The sequence below is a fragment of the Aulonocara stuartgranti genome (assembly GCF_965226115.1).
Source record: "Aulonocara stuartgranti genome assembly, chromosome: 3".
Taxonomy (NCBI): domain Eukaryota; kingdom Metazoa; phylum Chordata; class Actinopteri; order Cichliformes; family Cichlidae; genus Aulonocara; species Aulonocara stuartgranti.
In genome coordinates this window covers 41769825-41786740 of record NC_138941.1, presented here as the reverse complement: position 1 = coordinate 41786740, position 16916 = coordinate 41769825, and the positions used below count along the sequence as shown (strand labels likewise).

Here is a 16916-nt window from a genome sequence, read left to right as displayed (position 1 = left end):
TCAGTCACCGAGAATCCAAAAATATACACGTTATAAAAATAATCCAGAACAGACCAACGATGAAATGAAATAAAACACAAAACACAAAGGCTGCACTCGAGGGAAGGAAAACAGAGGGGTGAACTATGAAGCGAGCTCAAGTGGATCTCTCATATCAGCTGGTTTGGAGAGCTTTGGTTTAAAATCAGCTGGAGGAGCCACTCTTGATGATAAGTGCATTAAAAAAAGATTAAAAAATCCCAAATACTTAAACATGTATCCAGTCCAACAGCTGAACAATGTTCACTGTTTACTGTTTCCATGTCCATCCCTTTATGACCACAGTGTACACATCTTCTGATGGCTACTTCCTACAGTATAATGAGCCATATCTCACAACTCAAGCTGGTGTCCTGAACATGACAGTGAGATGACTGCATGTAAATGACCTCCAGAGTCACCAGATTTCAGTCCCATAGACCACGGTGGGATGTGGTGGACAAATCTGCACCGGATCTCGGCTGCTTCTTCTTCTCATTAAGTGATGTCTGGTTTCTTTTGTGTAACAGTAATAAACATGCAAAGTGCATCATAATGAGTTTGACACTGTGGCTGATGATGTGGTTGTTTGGGGGCTGACGGTCGTCTTATGCTGACTTTTCTTCTGCCTCCTGTGAAGACAACAAATCACAGACGTGAGACCTTGAAGCTCCAGTGATAGTGAACAGATTCATAACTCATAACACTCAAGCAGTGATTTCTCTCTTAACTTCTTCACCTTCTAAATTATGAGAATGACGATCCTGAATTTTACCAGCAAAAACACGATAAAGCCGTTCAATTATTGTAGCTTGTTAATTGTTCATCCATCAGATTTGTCCTGTGACCCAGAAGCAGTTTTCATCCTGAGCTTTGAACTATTACTCTAAAACCATCAGTATTTTTAATCACTGATGTGCAGAGCCTCGCACGATGCTCCAAAGTGACTGTTGATGTTCCTGTTTTAACTTCACTGACTTCCTCTATAACATTTAACTCACATTAATTTGAATAACAGTGAATGAAAGAAAAAAAAACATCTGTGTGACTTACAGTTCTTTCAGTAGGTCTTTGGTGAATTTAGACTCAGGATCGAGACACCGTTCACTCCCATTCTTCAGTGTGACTCTGTAACATGTAAAGAAAGCTTTGATTTAAAACCACTTTATAAACAATCCTTATTAATGACTGAGCTCTTATTAATAATGTGCTCCTGTCACTGTGGGCACTTACATGACTTCTCTCCTGTTGCAGTATGGACGAGGCTCATGAACCGTAACTTCAGTGATGGGACCTCTTACAGACTTACTGGGCTTCAAACACCGGCACCTTGGAACAACTGGAAAACATAGAATGTGATAATTAATGTTAAACTGCTGCAGTTTCATATTTTACTTAAACATAAATATATTTAGATTGATTTGTTTTCATAATTCAGCTCCTCTCAAGATGCACAGATACACCAAAGTTTTCCATAGAAACACACTTACCATGTGAAGTGCAAAGGGCCATGCAGGCCAGGAGAACGATGCACTGGATGGCAACACTTGTCTTCATCTTAAAGCTTTTCAAGTATTGAGTGGAGGATCTACTGAAGGCTCAGGCTTCAACTGGTTTGTTCTTCTCAGATATGAAGGATCTCTGCTGCTGTGCGTCTCCTTCACTTCTCGAGCTGCCTGAGTGTGCAGGACTGTGAGGTTCATCATCTCTGAACTCCTTATATACACCCACAGCTGGGTGGACTCTGGCCAAGGATGTCTTCCTAAGAAGTGGCTGCAAAAAATCTGTTTCCTGTCCTCTCACAGCAGAAATCCAGTGGCTGTGTTGTACTTTCAATTCCTGTTAACAGCTCCTCATTGCGTCACATTTGAGTTTACAAATATTCAATTCCAAGGAAAGTGGTTCAAACGTGACCTTCAGCGAGACCATACAGCTGTGTTGCAGTGGACCTTGAAGGCTGGAGGGACAGGTTGTCAAGATCTTCCTTTATCTGGGCTCTGGGACTTAATATCATCTGTACTTCACATGCAGAGTTGGTCTACAAGAAGACCAAACAGTGTATATTTCTAAAGTTCAGTCTCTCAGGCTGGAAGTTGTAATGAATCCTATATGCAAGTTCACTAAGGAAGATCTGTAATCAGTGATCTGCCTGCTTTCCTGGGTGTTCGGCTGCTAGTCTGTCCTTTACAACGCATCCACTTTACCACACTGCTGACATCACAGCTCTAGTACAATCATCTTCTTGACCAACTTCTTCGAGTCAATCAGCTCCCGTTCAGCGTACTTTATATCTCAGCTCTCTTGTGTTATTCTGCCTTTCTGACTCTCATTCACTCAGCCCACCTACTTCCCATCTCTCTCTTCATGCTGGTCACTCAGAGCTCCATCCAAGCCTCCTTCTTCACCACCTGCGTCTAGACTAATTCCTGTCAGTGCTGAGGTTTTGTTCTTGTATGATGGGTTCATGTTTGGGACCTGAATTACCTGCTGAAGGAGGGCTGTGGAATTCAAATAAAAGCTCTGGATGTTTTGAGTAACTTTCCAGCACTATTGCTGGCTTGGAGCCAACAGTACTACTCTGGAGTTCATGTGAGTAATGACGAGTAACACCGGCAACTGGCTCAAAACCAGGTATAGTGACAGCATTGACCTCTGTTATCTCAAGAGCAGAGTGAGACATTTCCCTTCTGGCAGACACCCAGCACATTCCTCTGCAATCACACAGCTAACCATGCAGGTCGAGTCTTTATACAGTCACTGTTTGGCAGAGGTAAGTGAACAGTATTGAAACTATATGATAATGTTTTTTGTTGTTTTGTTTTGTTTTAATTTGGCCCTCTTCCGAGATAATAAACACAAACTATTCAGTTAGACAAAAAGTACATTCATCTTGTCTGCAGAAAAAGCTGACGCCATCTTTTAGGCGTTAGTTCAAATTTTTTTACTTCCTTTTAGTGAGGAATGGCAGTTCTGCAGATATGGGATGAAAGTGTTTCATCATATGCAAAATAAACAATGAGTTACAAGAGGGCCTGAAAAAGTTACAACAGAAAACAAAGTTCAAAGGAATTTTACAAAAATGCACAAAAAATGGTCAAACTCTGGAGCTGCATATGCTTAACCACAACAAGTCCACTCAGAAATGCCATCCATTCATTATCCTCCACTTAATGTTGTCAGGGTTGCAGGCGGGGCGGGGTGGTTGGAGCCTATCCCAGAAATGCTTCACTACAAATGAAATTACACAATTTAAACGTGATCATATTTTGTTTTGCAAAGTGTGTAAGTGTATAAAGCTTTTTAAAAAAACAAGCAAGTCTGTGAAATGGTTGCATTAGTTGCATAAAACAGTCATAATTTAGATATTTCAGGTTTATCATCTTTTTAGTTGCAGTCCAGGAATTATAAAGGGGACTTCTTTGTAAACTTTTATTTACAGATTTCTTCCCACACAACCACCTCTGTGGTTTACAGAGAAAGGGCAGAAAAAGAAGAAATTTCCAGTGAGCGGGAGTTCTGATGCCAGAAAACGACCAGAGGCTTCAAGCTGATATGAAGGAAACAGGAAGTCCAAAGCAAGAGTGGGCTCAGTACTAGAGAGGTGTACCTAATAAAATGGCCAGTGAGTGTCCTACATAACGCTGATCTTGATCTCTAATTTGTACAAATTACAGAAGAAAGAAACTTTTTCCTTTTTAAGCATATCTGTGTTTTTACACATGCTTACATCCAATCTGCTGTCTTGATCTACTGTGAGCGATGCTGTAACACATCACCACTCATGAATCAATCTCTTTCACAGCTCAGAGATAAAAGCAAAGCAGTTTAATGACTTGGAACCTTTTTTTCTTTCAGTTGATGCTCATAGTTTGAAGTGAAACCAGGTTTAATGCCAAACATATTGATATTTAGATTCGGCCTCTCCTTTTGTTTTGTTTGTTTTTGTTCTCTTTTTGCTGACTGTGTCTTAAGTGGTGGTAAACTGGTGAGTTGTTAGTTATAATAAAGTGAAAAGATGTAATTTTTTTTAACAAACGCCAGATTTATTATTTATTTTGAGGAACTTTTCAGCATTAAAAATAAACATGGTACATAAACATGCTGTATCCACAAAAGTTCACTTCTTTAATTGTTTACAAACCCTAAATTACACATTAACCTATAACCACTGCTCACATTTATCACACACATCACGTCTGCATGTGCACTGAATAAGAGCACTGCTGTCTGACACAAAACTCAAAAAACATACTTTTTAAATAAAATATATGCTTATTAATCAGAAATTCAATCTGAAGACAGGCTGAATGATAAGATTTCCAACGCCCGTCCCTGATTGTCTCCGGAAAAAAATGACTGAGAACTTGGATAATAAATATTTTACATCTGATATTAAATCTGTTTACAACTTGCTGTCAGTTGTAGCTGTCACTGTCTACTTTGCATTTATATTTTGTGATGAGAACCCGAGCTGTGCTGCTCCTTCTTGATCGACACATGTTGTACCAGCGCTAAACATGCAAAGTGGATCATGATGATTCTGGCACTGCGGCTGGTGATGTGGTTGTTTGAGGGCTGATGGTCGTATTTTTCATCTGATTCCTGCAAAGACAACGTATCACAGAGATGAGACCTTGAAGCTCCAGTGGTAGTGAAGAGATCAAGTCATGCATTTTTACCCTGAGCTTTAAACTGCTGCTCTACAACCATCAGTAAAACCATCAGTGTTGTGTTACCATACAAGAGAAACTCTAACCCACACAATTTCCTTAGGGTTTAATAAAGTATGCTGATTCTGATTTTTAATCACTGATGTGCAGAGCCTCGCACTGATGCTCCAAAGTGAGTTGATGTTCCTGTTTTAACTTCACTGACTTCCTCTATAACATTTAACTCACATTTAGCTGAATAACAGCGAATGAAAGAAAAAAAACATCTGTGTGACTTACAGTTTTTCTAGCAGCATTATGGTGAATTTAGACTCAGGATCGAGACACCATTCACTCCCATCCTTCAGTGTGACTCTGTAACATGTAAAGAAAGCTTTGATTTAAAACCACTTTATAAACAATCCTTATTAATGACTGAGCTCTTATTAATAATGTGCTCCTGTCACTGTGGGCACTTACATGACTTCTCTCCTGTTGCAGTATGGACGAGGCTCATCCACCTTAACTTCAGTGATGGGACCTCTTACAGACTTACTGGTCTTCAAACACCGGCACCTTGGAATAACTGGAAAAGGTAGAAAGTGATAATTAAGGTTAAACTGCTGCAGTTTCATATTTTACTTAAACATAAATATATCTAAATTGATTTGTTAGCATAACTTAGCTTCTCTCAAACTGCACAAATACAACAAAGTTTTCCATAATCTGATGAAACACACTTACCATGTGAAGTGCAAAGGGCCATGCAGGCCAGGAGAACGATGCACTGGATGGCAACACTTGTCTTCATCTTAAAGCTTTTAAATTATTGAGTGGAGGATCTACTGAAGGCTCAGTCTTCAACTGGTTTGTTCTTCTCAGATATGAAGGATCTCTGCTGCTGTGCGTCTCCTTCACTTCTCGAGCTGCCTGAGTGTGCAGGACTGTGAGGTTCATCATCTCTGAACCTCCTTATATACACTCACAGGTACGTGGACCCCGGCCAAGGATGTCTTCCTAAGAAGTGGCTGCAATAAAAAATTGTTTTTTTGATTTGCGTTCTCCCACACTGTAAATCCTGCTGTCGCAATTCTTTGGCATTTAAACTTTCTACATTCACCTAATTGTAAGGACTTTGTCTGTGACTTCTTTATGTTGAGACATGCCTGCCTTCAGGTGTCGCTTGTATTCGCTGAAACTGACGTCAGACTTCTCTTTTCATGTTTGAACTAACTCCAGTCACTAATGTGTGAGTCTTGAGAATAAATGAACTTCTATGTTGCTGAGCTACTTCCAGAGAAGTGAAATCTCTCTCAACGATCAGTCTAATATCAACAGTTTGGACAGCAGAAGCGCTGATGCCTAATCTTTTACTCTTTCTGTTGCACTCTCCTCAAAGTTTACTTACAGTTCTCCTTACGATAAACAGCATTTGCCTTTTCCTGAGATTTACAGTAAATAAAAAGAAAGGGAACGTTAGAGCATAACATGTCCTCCTTAGAACTCTACTAAAAAGGCTTTTTTTTTCATCCATTCTTTGGAGATGTGCTTGTGTATCTTTGCATAAACACAGTAAATCTGCACTGTGTTTCTATCCTTTTGAAATCAGCGTGTTTATAAGCAGAGTGTGCACTTTCATCATTGTAAGGATGTGATGTACTGAGTCCCCAGAGGAATATGCCTTATCTAAATATTATTTCTTTCTAAACATATTGACATAATATTTTCTTGGGGGTGTGGGGGCTCCAATCCAATGGTGAGCAATGAATTTTTCCAATGGGCCACATAAGAAACTGGGCCTTTTGTGAAGTCTGGCATTCTTCCTGGTCAGATTTGGACATCCATAGGTTGTAAAACCTGCCAGTGTATCCCATTGCAGGTTAAGCCTTAGCCAAGTATGGAGTTACCTTCAAGAACAAATCACTTCCTACTGTAGTCCCTATCACTGACTGGCACTACTGCCAGTTCCTTCATAGTCTTTTGTTATTCCTCATACAAAGACGAGTAACTGGGCTGTGATGCAGACATCCAGAGCAAAGGCATCATTGTCTGATTTGTTTCCCGCTGAATCTCCAGAGCTCATTCTCAAATCCTGCTTTTGTCAGGGCACATTAGCACAGGAGAGTCCACCAAACACACTTTGATGACCTTTTTGCAGTTTTATGGAAAATCACAAAGTTGACTGCTCCATCCCTCCGTCTTTATATGGACTCTGCTCTAATGCAGATGCCTTTGTTGAATCGCATGGCCTCAGAATGGTACAGTCTGATCATTAACACATATTCGGTGACCCTCTTTAACACCTGAATTGTGGGATCCAAATAAAGATTCTGGTGAAAATACTGCTGGCTTTCAGTTAGAATATAGTTTTCACAGATATCTTGCATCACAGCTGGCTTTCAGTCAGCAGTACTCTGGAACTGCTATTGTGGCTCAGATAAAACTAAGAATTGGATCAACACCAAGTGTTGCAACTGTAATCTCTTTCTTGCTTTCTTACTAGTGAAAAGTGAGCTTTGTCATGACTGTCACCCCCACACTGCATTCCTCTTTAGTAATCCAAGTAAACCATAAAGATTGTCTGTGATTTGCAACGATAAAGGTTTTTCCGGTAACCGGCATACTTGAAGTGCAGAGGGTTATAACTAATGTCAACCTAAAGACACATTATCTTTAACTCATACTTTGCTGTGCTGTGTTTCCTCTGGTTCTCTGGTCTTACCACTCTATCTCAGGCTGAAACAATAATAATGTTTTAGTTTGTGCTATGTTGATGAAGCATAATGCTACTGGTGAACATTCTCAGCTAGATCATTGATATAATTTATGATATTTTCAGATATTTTATAATTGAACAAACTTGTCCAGAAAGTCATTGTTTGTATGACAGTTAAGCTAAAAATATCTTCCCTGTGACTGATCCAAACAAGCCCCAACCTTCAGAGTGGTGATCCCTTTTTGCCTTGTATATTTTTCTTTTTCTACTCTCCTTTTGTTAGTATCAAGCCTAAAATCCTTGTAGGAACATAAAGAAGATTTCCAGGGATTATTTTCCCATACCAGATTTTTCACGTGGGTCAGTCATATTGCACCACACTTAATTCCAGCACTTAGACACAAAGGCAGCTACATTGGAAATAGTCCATCTCTGTCTGCCTGTGCTATGTCTACACATTTATGTGATGAACATCAATTTGGCTCACTTGCATTTGTTAACAAGTGCTTTTATATCAAAGCCCTTCAATCCAAAAAAAATACTGTTTTTTTCTTTCTTTGGAGCTGTAATCCTGTCATTTTTACAGGCTGAAATTTCCTAGGAATAATCATGAACGCATATGTGCATGAAAGAGAGAGAGAGTGTAAGACAAAGTGAAGCATGTTTGGACTCTGAAGCATCATGTGATCAAGCTGTACAAAGTCACGTTCATCTTTAGGTTGGACTATAAGCTTTGGTTTGGTTGTTTTTTTGTCTTGTGTGTGTGTGTGTGTGTGTGTGTGTGTGTGTGTGTGTACAGTAAAAGAGAAAAAACTGCAGCAGCCATTTGTTGTCTTTGAGTGCCTACTAGTGTCGTTTAAACTTGCCTGCAATAAATATGTTTGAGCAGACTGTGCATGATAAAACATAATGGTAAATGGCCTGCATTTGTATAGCGCTTTTCTAGTCCCTAAGGACCCCAAAGCGCTTCACACTACATTCAGTCATTCACCCATTCACACACACACTGGCGGGCGATGGCAAGCTACATTGTAGCCACAGCTGCCCTGGGGCGCACTGACAGAGGCAAGGCTGCCGGACACTGGCGCCACCGGGCCCTCTGACCGGTGTAATAGTTGTCTTTTGACAGCTGTGGTTTCTCTAGATGCTCTGTACCACAGTGTTGGTAGTTTCTGGTTGCTCCATGATGCTGTCTTTAGACGCCGTCTTCTTTGTTTTCACAGATTTCCCACTTGTAATTCATCCACCAACTATACACTCTATTGAACAGTTACCAGTGAACCAGTGAAGACAAAAATCCACCCATTTTATTTTAAAAATAAGTGGATGCAAACATCTGCAGACTTTCTAACAGTGTATGCATCATCACTCTCCCTTTTGTGTAGATGCTTAATGCGTTGCCTTGCCTTGCCATTAAAATGTAAAGTTTATTCTTGATGTAATACGCTGACTCTGAAGGAAGGCCCTAAAAAGGAAGTGAAAGTTGAAACCTCTGGTAGATTCCAAGGAAGAGGAGGTGAGATTAGGACAGAAGGAATTTCATACGGGAAAGCACATGTTTAACCAGTATCCATCTAATTGAGTGTAGCATTAACAACACACACTTTACATTTCTGAAATCTCCAGCAGCTTAAGAAGTGAAGAATAAACTTATGATCATGACTGTCATTCATTCTCAACATTCACCATACAGTGGGGCAAAAAAGTATTTAGTCAGCCACCGATTGTGCAAGTTCCCCCACTTAAAATGATGACAGAGGTCAGTAATTTGCACCAGAGGTACACTTCAACTGTGAGAGACAGAATGTGAAAAAAAAAATCCATGAATCCACATGGTAGGATTTGTAAAGAATTTATTCGTAAATCAGGGTGGAAAATAAGTATTTGGTCACCTCAAACATGGAAAATCTCTGGCTCTCACAGACCTGTAACGTCCTCTGTAAGACGCTTTTCTGTCCCCCACTCGTTACCTGTATGAATGGCACCTGTTTGAACTCATCATCTGTATAGAAGACACCTGTCCACAGCCTCAAACAGTCAGACTCCAAACTCCGCCATGGCCAAGACCAAAGAGCTTTCGAAGGACACCAGGAAAAGTGTTGTAGACCTGCACCAGACTGGGAAGAGTGAATCTACAATAGGCAAGCAGCTTGGTGTGAAAAAATCAACTGTGGGAGCAATCATCAGAAAATGGAAGACATACAAGACCACTGATAATCTCCCTCGATCTGGGGCTCCACGCAAGATCTCATCCCGTGGGGTCAAAATGATCATGAGAATGGTGAGCAAAGATCCCAGAACCACACGGGGGGACCTGGTGAATGACCTGCAGAGAGCTGGGACCAAAGTAACAAAGGTCACCATCAGTAACACACTACAACGGCAGGGAATCAAATCCCGCAGTGCCAGACGTGTTCCGCTGCTGAAGCCAGTGCATGTCCAGGCCCGTCTGAAGTTTGCCAGAGAGCACATGGATGATACAGCAGAGGATTGGGAGAATGTCATGTGGTCAGATGAAACCAAAGTAGAACTTTTTGGTATAAACTCAACTCGTCGTGTTTGGAGGAAGAAGAATACTGAGTTGCATCCCAAGAACACCATACCTACTGTGAAGCATGGGGGTGGAAACATCATGCTATGGGGCTGTTTTTCTGCCAAGGGGACAGGACGACTGATCCGTGTTAAGGACAGAATGAATGGGGCCATGTATCGTGAGATTTTGAGCCAAAACCTCCTTCCATCAGTGAGAACTTTGAAGATGAAACGAGGCTGGGTCTTCCAACATGACAATGATCCAAAACACACCGCCCGGGCAACAAAGGAGTGGCTCCGTAAGAAGCATTTGAAAGTCCTGGAGTGGCCTAGCCAGTCTCCAGACCTCAACCCCATAGAAAATCTGTGGCGGGAGTTGAAAGTCCGTGTTGCTCGGCGACAGCCCCAAAACATCACTGCTCTCGAGAAGATCTGCATGGAGGAATGGGCCAAAATACCAGCTACTGTGTGTGCAAACCTGGTAAAGACCTATAGTAAACGTTTGACCTCTGTTATTGCCAACAAAGGTTATGTTACAAAGTATTGAGTTGTATTTTTGTTATTGACCAAATACTTATTTTCCACCCTGATTTACGAATAAATTCTTTACAAATCCTACCATGTGGATTCATGGATTTTTTTTCACATTCTGTCTCTCACAGTTGAAGTGTACCTCTGGTGCAAATTACTGACCTCTGTCATCATTTTAGGTGGGGGAACTTGCACGATCGGTGGCTGACTAAATACTTTTTTGCCCCACTGTATGCTCACATTGGTTACTGCTATAATTTTGAGACACTCACATAGCATAGTCCAGACCTTCCCAAAGTGTGGGGCCCGCCCCCTGGAGGGGGGGGGGGGGGGGGCGCAGAGCCATTGCACGGGGGCCACGGTATGAAAAGGAAAAAACAAAACAAAAAAAACCCAAAGCTTGGACACTGCTAGAACGGGGCGCCTCCACAAACACAAATCAGGAGATGAAGCATTGCTGAGCCAAAGACTAGAAAATATGGTGAAGCATATCTTCCCTTTGGCTTCACCTGCACAAGTGCAAGGTAGGTCTCCCCTGTAGAATTGGTTTCCCTTCGTCGGGAGCATGGGCTGGGTTCTTCAAATCACGGACAAACAGTATCCCACATTCTTTTATTTTTAGTTCACAAACACTTGTTGTAATGACTAACTACTCCGGACATTTTGGAGATGTTAGCTCTTTATACAGTAAAGTTACAGCGGGATACATCAGGCTGATCCTGCCACAATTTGCTCCCCTGTACAAATCACGGACAAACAGTATCCAACAGTTGTTTATGTTTTTGAATCCATTTTGCAGAGGGATTGAAAAATGTATTGATAGCAATGTTGAATATATTACACAGGAAAAAAAACAACTACACGTAAAATAATCACATCGTGACGCCTCTGCCTTTCTAAATAGAAGGACAGTAACTGCGTGTGTGTATGTAAGTGTGTAAAACCTGAAGATTGTAAGATTAACACTCTCTAATTTCTACCACTACCATGCTTACTCTGTTACGTCGAACGTTAAAACTTCATGGCAAGTTGGGAGACATGAAATCACCTATTTGTGTGACAAATAAAAAAATCAACATGTTTATGATTTGTGCAAATAACTGTATACATTCTGTTTATTATCACACAGACAAGTTTTACAAGCCTATTAATCACAGTAGAGTTCATTGCGTTGGTGGATTAAAGGCTTCATTGTTCTCATTGTGCATCAGCAGAGTGTTTTTTCTCTGTCATTAAAAAACTACAGGTGAAAAAAAAAGATTATATATCATAATCAACATCATATTAAGATGGTCGCAACTATGTTTTCGGTATCATTTCAAAATGAACAGAATTTTATGTGCATGGATAAGAAGACAAACTTTGAATGCCCGTAAAGGTTAACATACGTCACGGGGTGTGTTCCAGAAAATGAAAGTAAAACATAAGAAAGGACAAAGAGTTTTTTTGTCTCTGTAGGACATCTGTTGGTTTGTAGCGGTAATGTCAGCTTTTGAAGTTTTTATTTAGTAAGAATGTTTTTTTTCCTGTTGTATAAAATGATTTTAAGTTGAACACCTGCGCTGAAGCAGTATCTTGGTCAGACTTGTTATGGATCATTTTCACTTTCTTTGCCTCTGTCATGACCTCTATTATGTGCTGTAACATTAATAAAAACTTCACCAAAGATAAAGTGCAAAGTGTAGCTTTTCATACAGGTCAAATAAATAATCTTATGCTATACTGACAAAATATTAAAGAAACATTTTTTAATTCAACACTCAAACGCTTCATGCTTTTTGTTTCCACTGATGTGTGTTTGGATTAGAGTTGGATCATTTTTGTTCTCAACAAATCACCGAGAGTAAGTCAGTAAAGATTTCCAACTTAAATATTTCAAGCTCAGGAGTGTTCCCTTAATAGTTCTGATCTATAAATACACCTTTACAGGAAATGTCCCAGTTAGAGCTCCTCAGCTGTCAGCGATCACACTGGGTGTGTTCATAATGAAAAACACCCTTTGTTGGTATGGTGAAGTGCAAATGCAAATCAAAGGTGAGAGCACTTTTCACTGTGGAGCTAGTTTGAAAGACATTGAAAGCTTCTCCAGATCAGGATTTGAAGCAAAATGGATGAATGTCTGCACCCAGTGTTCTTTGAAGCTGAGGAGCTCACAGACAGTGAGAAGGAGAAGATCAGGAGATACTTTCAGAAAAAAAGACATTCTGGGGGAGGTGACTGTGGGATGATAGAAAAGGTCGGAGATAAAACCTACCGGATCTGTTTTAAGGAAAAAGAAGGTAAGAAGCCCTGCTGGGTTCAAATGCATTACAAGTAGATTAGAGCCCAAATTTACAGTTTAGATATGTGCATTCCCATAACAGCTGAACTTTGTTTTTCTGATATACTTTAGATCAAGAGCATGTTTTGAGAAGAAACACACACACCATCAATTTTAATGGTCGAGATTTAAATATAACATTGAGTGAATCTAGTCCTAGCCATGGATCTGCAAATCTCCCACAGGTGCGGTTACACTTATTACTGCTTTTACTTTCATAATAATAATGACAGGTGTTTGACAAACCCCAACCATAAAAAAAAACAACAACACTGGTTTTCTTTTGCAATACTACATTTGCATAGGGGCTGCCAAGTGAGTAGGGTACTAACAGTGCGCCACACATTCAGTTTGCTTATTTGTCAAGAGGACAACAAAATACAATGACCAAAATAATTGTAGAGAACTAAATGTGTAAGTCTTGGTTACTGTTTTACCTCATATTAACCTAATACTTATATGCAACAGTTGTAACATTTACACTGCATTTATTCAGTGTGTGTGTGTGTGTGTGAGTGTACTCTTATTTGGGAGGCAACAGAAGTCAAGCATTGCTTTCCTATGCAGTCAAAAATGTCATAATTTTAAATTCACTTTATAAGCAGTTATTTTTTCTAACTCTGAGCTCAGTAACCTTCTGCTGTTTGAATAATGGCAAAACATACAAACCAAAGCAAACAAAGTCACCGTCTGACCAGCCAAACCAGTTTTGAACACCTGCGTTTTGAATGCTCTATGAGTTACTCAGGCATGAGGCACTTTAATTAGATATGCATGCCTATTGTTACTTAAAATGGTTTATCCACTGATCCATACATCTATTCTCTTCAGCTTAACCGTATCAGTGCTGTTGGGGGTGGGGGCTGGAGCTGTACTGTTTCTATTTGTCTAAAATTATTTTTCTTTTGTAGACAGCTAAAGGTCTTCAGAAGACTTTCTCCTTGGATATTTTCCTGCTTTATTACCTGAGAGACAACCTCAAAGCATTCAAAATTCTGAAAAAGCAGCTATCTTCAGTCGGCTGCACGGTGGAGTTTAATTTTGAGGAGGAGAAGGCTGTAGTTAGAGAGGACATGAGGAAAGGGCCAGGAGGATGCTCTGCAGAGAAAGTGGAGCAACAGCTGGCTTGGGTCTTCACCAGTCTCATCGACACCTACCTCTGCTATCATGTGGTCAAACCAAAACAAGTGAAAATGGTACTGCAGGACTCGGCCTTTAAGACAGATGATATCAAAGTTTACACAGAGAGTGGCTATGCTGTGGTTGTGGGAGAGGTTGATGTTGTGAAGGAGAAGATTGCAATTCTGAAAAAAAGCCTACCCACCAAAAAAGAGCTGCCACTTGTAGAGAAATTGTTCAAGCTCGTAGAAGAAGAGTTCAATCGAGAAATGTTCGCTAACTATCCAGATGTTAAAGTCGTCAGAGGTAGTGCCACAATCACTTTGGAGGGCCCTGACAAAGAGGTGCAGTCAGGAGCTGCAAAACTAGATGAACTGATTAAGAACATAAAGGAAAAAAGAGTCAAGTTCCCCACAGCTCTGCTAACCTTCATCAAAACCAGTGGAGCCATCTCCAAATACCAAGCTCGTTTCCAGCAGAGCCTCAGAAACCCTGTTTTCTTTGAGGTGGGTTCAGATCTGGTTCTGTCCAGTTTGTCCTCTGATGCTCTGAATGAGGCCGAGGCAGCAGTGATGAGAGACCTTAAATCGGATATTATAGAGCTGCAGGGAGCTGCAGCAGTACCTCCAGATTTAGACAGAGTGAAGGAAATCCTGATGAAAGCGAAGAAAGAAGCAAACATTAGTGAGCTCAGAGTGGATGTGAGCTTCATTCCAGGAGCCAGAGGAACTGCAATGACCAAAGTACGACTGGTGGGCTACAGTGAGGATGTTAACAAGCTCAATGAGGTCCTTCGTGACTTCCAGATAAATAAGGTTACGACTGAAGAAATGAAACTGCCACATCCTGAACTGGTTGACTGCTTTGATAAAGTATTAGGCCTGATCGGTGTGAAGCAATCTAATATGACCTTGGAAGCCTCACATGTTCCACATCCCTGTGTGCTGGTGAAGGGTCCTCGTTCTCTGGTTCAGAAAGTTCGAACAGACTTAGCCACGAGTCTAGCGCAGCTGTCAACTGATACAGTGGTGTTAAATGAACTGGCGGTGCAGTGGTACTTTCAGGGAGATGGCAGACAAAACACAGAACTGGTGGAGAGATCCTGTCAGGTCCTCATCAGAGAAAAACAACATCTTCAAAGTACTGGAACTACATCAAATTTGTACTAAAGATCACAATACAGCAACAACATGAGGCAAATATTAAACTTAATCTGCTCTTCTTCCTCTCAGCGCCCACGAGTGACCTTGCTGACATCACCATAACTCTGAAAGGCAGAGTTAAACTACAAGTGGTGTTTGGTGACATCACTAATGAGACTACAGATGCTGTGGTGAACACAACAGACTTCAAAGACTTTCAGACAGGTTAAGTACTGTCATGAGTAAACAAAAGTTACTCATTGCTGAACACCATCCAAGCACGATAAATTAGACAGGACCCACTGTGTATTAAAGAGGATATTGTAGGAGCACTGACTGGCCTTTACAGTCCATTTGCATTACAACAATTTCAGTGATGGTTATTATTATTATTATTATTATTATTATTATTTATGTACAGATGGAGTGTGCAAAGACATCTTAAGAAAGGCTGGGCCTCAGGTTGAGGCTGCACTAATAAACAGTGAGAAGAATGATTCTCAGAAATATTTCCAAATTTATATTTACATCGTAAATCATTTCTAACAATTCGTATCATCTCATGTGTCTTTATCGCATCCATGCAGGAAATGTGAACAGTGGAGAGATTTTGGAAACCCAGCCTGGCATGTTCCCTTGTAAAGCCATTTTACACGTGTGTGGAGAAAAAGATACAGTTGCCATCGAGCAGCTGCTTCGTCGCATCATTCAACTTTGTGAGTCTTCTGATTACAAGTCTTTGGCTGTTCCTGCCATCTGTGCTGGTGAGTAGTGTGGGAGTCATTAAAGATGCATAAAACAACAAAGTTAGTTATGGAGTTTTGTTTGAATGGTTGTCCAGGATCTGGTGGATTGGACCCCGATTCTGTGGCACATGCCATCCTCCAAGGGGTTAAGACTGCTGCCTCATCCCATCCTCTCCAGCGTCTCACCAACATTCGCCTTGTACTCAACAAGCTCACTGTGTTCCTGGCATTTAAAAAGAAAGCAATGCAGATGTTTCCCTTTGCTGTGATCAACTCAGGTAATGCAAAGTCAACTTTTCTTTGATAATACCACTGTCCTTTGATTTTATTTAAAGCTTACTTACTGTTGTTTTAACCACTTTACAGTGTCAGCTTATGCCCTGCAATGCTTTAATATTCAAGTAATGAACGACCCAAGGATCTCTCATATCAGCTCTACTGCCCAGCAGTCTGCTTTCTTGATTGTAGGTCTGTGCAGAAAAAATGTTGATGATGCCATTGCAATGCTCGGGAGAGTGTATCAACCCCTGCAGTCAACACAAACCCAGCAGGAGGAGAAAAGTTATTCTTGGGACTGTTTTTTAATGTAGGCTTCTCTGGGTTGTTGGACAGTGTCATGTAATTATTTTCTTATTATATTGTTTATTATTATATTATTATATTGTACTTTAATAATGAAGGTTTGCAAAGCAAGGTCACTTTTGACTCATAAACTAAGTGCTCAGCCAGACTGAAAAACAGGAAGTTAGTGTAGAGCTATACAAGCATATTAATAAATACAGGAAGCCAGACAGAAAAGAGGAACTTTGCCATATAAGGAATTTTGTATCGAAACTGTGTGTTATGATGATTTCTGATATGAGGTTCAGTTGTGGTGGTGATCGCAGGGTGTGCACAGGTCAAGTGCCACTATGACCCTCCAGAAAATAACGAGTACAGGGGATGATCGTTCAGCTCTTTAATGGCAGATTTAGCGTGGGTGTGGGTATGTGTGTGGTTCTACAAACAGAATGGAAAATAGAACACAAATTACAATCAAATTATAGACAACAATAATCACCATATAACATATTACAGCCACATACTTGTCTTATAGGCCCTAATACTAAGCTGGCGGCTTTTACTTATAGTCTGAACCATATT

General features: G+C 40.5%; 3 protein-coding genes across 6 annotated transcripts; 1 reads left to right on the top strand and 2 right to left on the bottom strand.

Annotated features, from left to right (window-relative positions):
* On the bottom strand, nucleotides 1-1698 carry LOC309702998 (C-X-C motif chemokine 11-1-like). Its single transcript, XM_082527702.1, has 4 exons — nucleotides 1509-1698; nucleotides 1252-1357; nucleotides 1072-1146; nucleotides 1-650 (listed from the first exon to the last, which is right to left on the bottom strand). Exons 1-4 carry the CDS (start codon nucleotides 1573-1575, stop codon nucleotides 569-571), a joined length of 330 nt encoding a protein of 109 aa, XP_082383828.1. The 5' UTR covers nucleotides 1576-1698; the 3' UTR covers nucleotides 1-568.
* A 2341-nt stretch (nucleotides 1699-4039) lies between these two features.
* On the bottom strand, nucleotides 4040-5612 carry LOC309702999 (interleukin-8-like). Its single transcript, XM_082527703.1, has 4 exons — nucleotides 5412-5612; nucleotides 5148-5253; nucleotides 4968-5042; nucleotides 4040-4620 (listed from the first exon to the last, which is right to left on the bottom strand). The coding sequence occupies exons 1-4, from the start codon at nucleotides 5476-5478 to the stop codon at nucleotides 4548-4550; spliced, it is 321 nt and encodes a 106-aa protein (XP_082383829.1). The 5' UTR covers nucleotides 5479-5612; the 3' UTR covers nucleotides 4040-4547.
* Nucleotides 5613-12485: 6873 nt separating this feature from the next.
* On the top strand, nucleotides 12486-16366 carry LOC309692730 (protein mono-ADP-ribosyltransferase PARP14-like). Of its 4 annotated transcripts, XM_082511511.1 has the most exons (8): nucleotides 12486-12725; nucleotides 12839-12951; nucleotides 13678-15025; nucleotides 15118-15252; nucleotides 15449-15511; nucleotides 15615-15791; nucleotides 15869-16051; nucleotides 16140-16366. In XM_082511511.1, the coding sequence occupies exons 1-8, from the start codon at nucleotides 12554-12556 to the stop codon at nucleotides 16361-16363; spliced, it is 2415 nt and encodes an 804-aa protein (XP_082367637.1). In that variant the 5' UTR covers nucleotides 12486-12553; the 3' UTR covers nucleotides 16364-16366. The 4 variants fall into 4 exon arrangements, with proteins under 4 accessions (XP_082367637.1, XP_082367638.1, XP_082367640.1 ...); XM_082511512.1 differs by lacking the exon at nucleotides 15449-15511; XM_082511514.1 differs by lacking the exon at nucleotides 16140-16366 and having other exon boundaries at nucleotides 15615-15743; nucleotides 15869-15970.
* The last annotated feature ends 550 nt before the right edge of the window (nucleotides 16367-16916 follow it).

Bases quoted from the DNA above. Each gene is read 5' to 3' on its own strand.
- LOC309702998 (XM_082527702.1), bottom strand. From the start codon at position 1,575: ATGAAGACAAGTGTTGCCATCCAGTGCATCGTTCTCCTGGCCTGCATG. The intron at 1,358-1,508 runs GTAAGTGTGTTT...TATGTTTTCCAG, and splicing joins GGCCCTTTGCACTTCACATG to TTGTTCCAAGGTGCCGGTGT. The intron at 1,147-1,251 runs GTAAGTGCCCAC...TACATGTTACAG, and splicing joins TGCAACAGGAGAGAAGTCAT to AGTCACACTGAAGAATGGGA.
- LOC309702999 (XM_082527703.1), bottom strand. From the start codon at position 5,478: ATGAAGACAAGTGTTGCCATCCAGTGCATCGTTCTCCTGGCCTGCATG. The intron at 5,043-5,147 runs GTAAGTGCCCAC...TACATGTTACAG, and splicing joins TGCAACAGGAGAGAAGTCAT to AGTCACACTGAAGGATGGGA. The intron at 4,621-4,967 runs GTAAGTCACACA...TTGTCTTTGCAG, and splicing joins ATAATGCTGCTAGAAAAACT to GAATCAGATGAAAAATACGA.
- LOC309692730 (XM_082511511.1), top strand. From the start codon at position 12,554: ATGGATGAATGTCTGCACCCAGTGTTCTTTGAAGCTGAGGAGCTCACA. The intron at 15,026-15,117 runs GTACTGGAACTA...TCTTCCTCTCAG, and splicing joins AGAAAAACAACATCTTCAAA to CGCCCACGAGTGACCTTGCT. The intron at 15,512-15,614 runs GTGAGAAGAATG...GCATCCATGCAG, and splicing joins TGAGGCTGCACTAATAAACA to GAAATGTGAACAGTGGAGAG.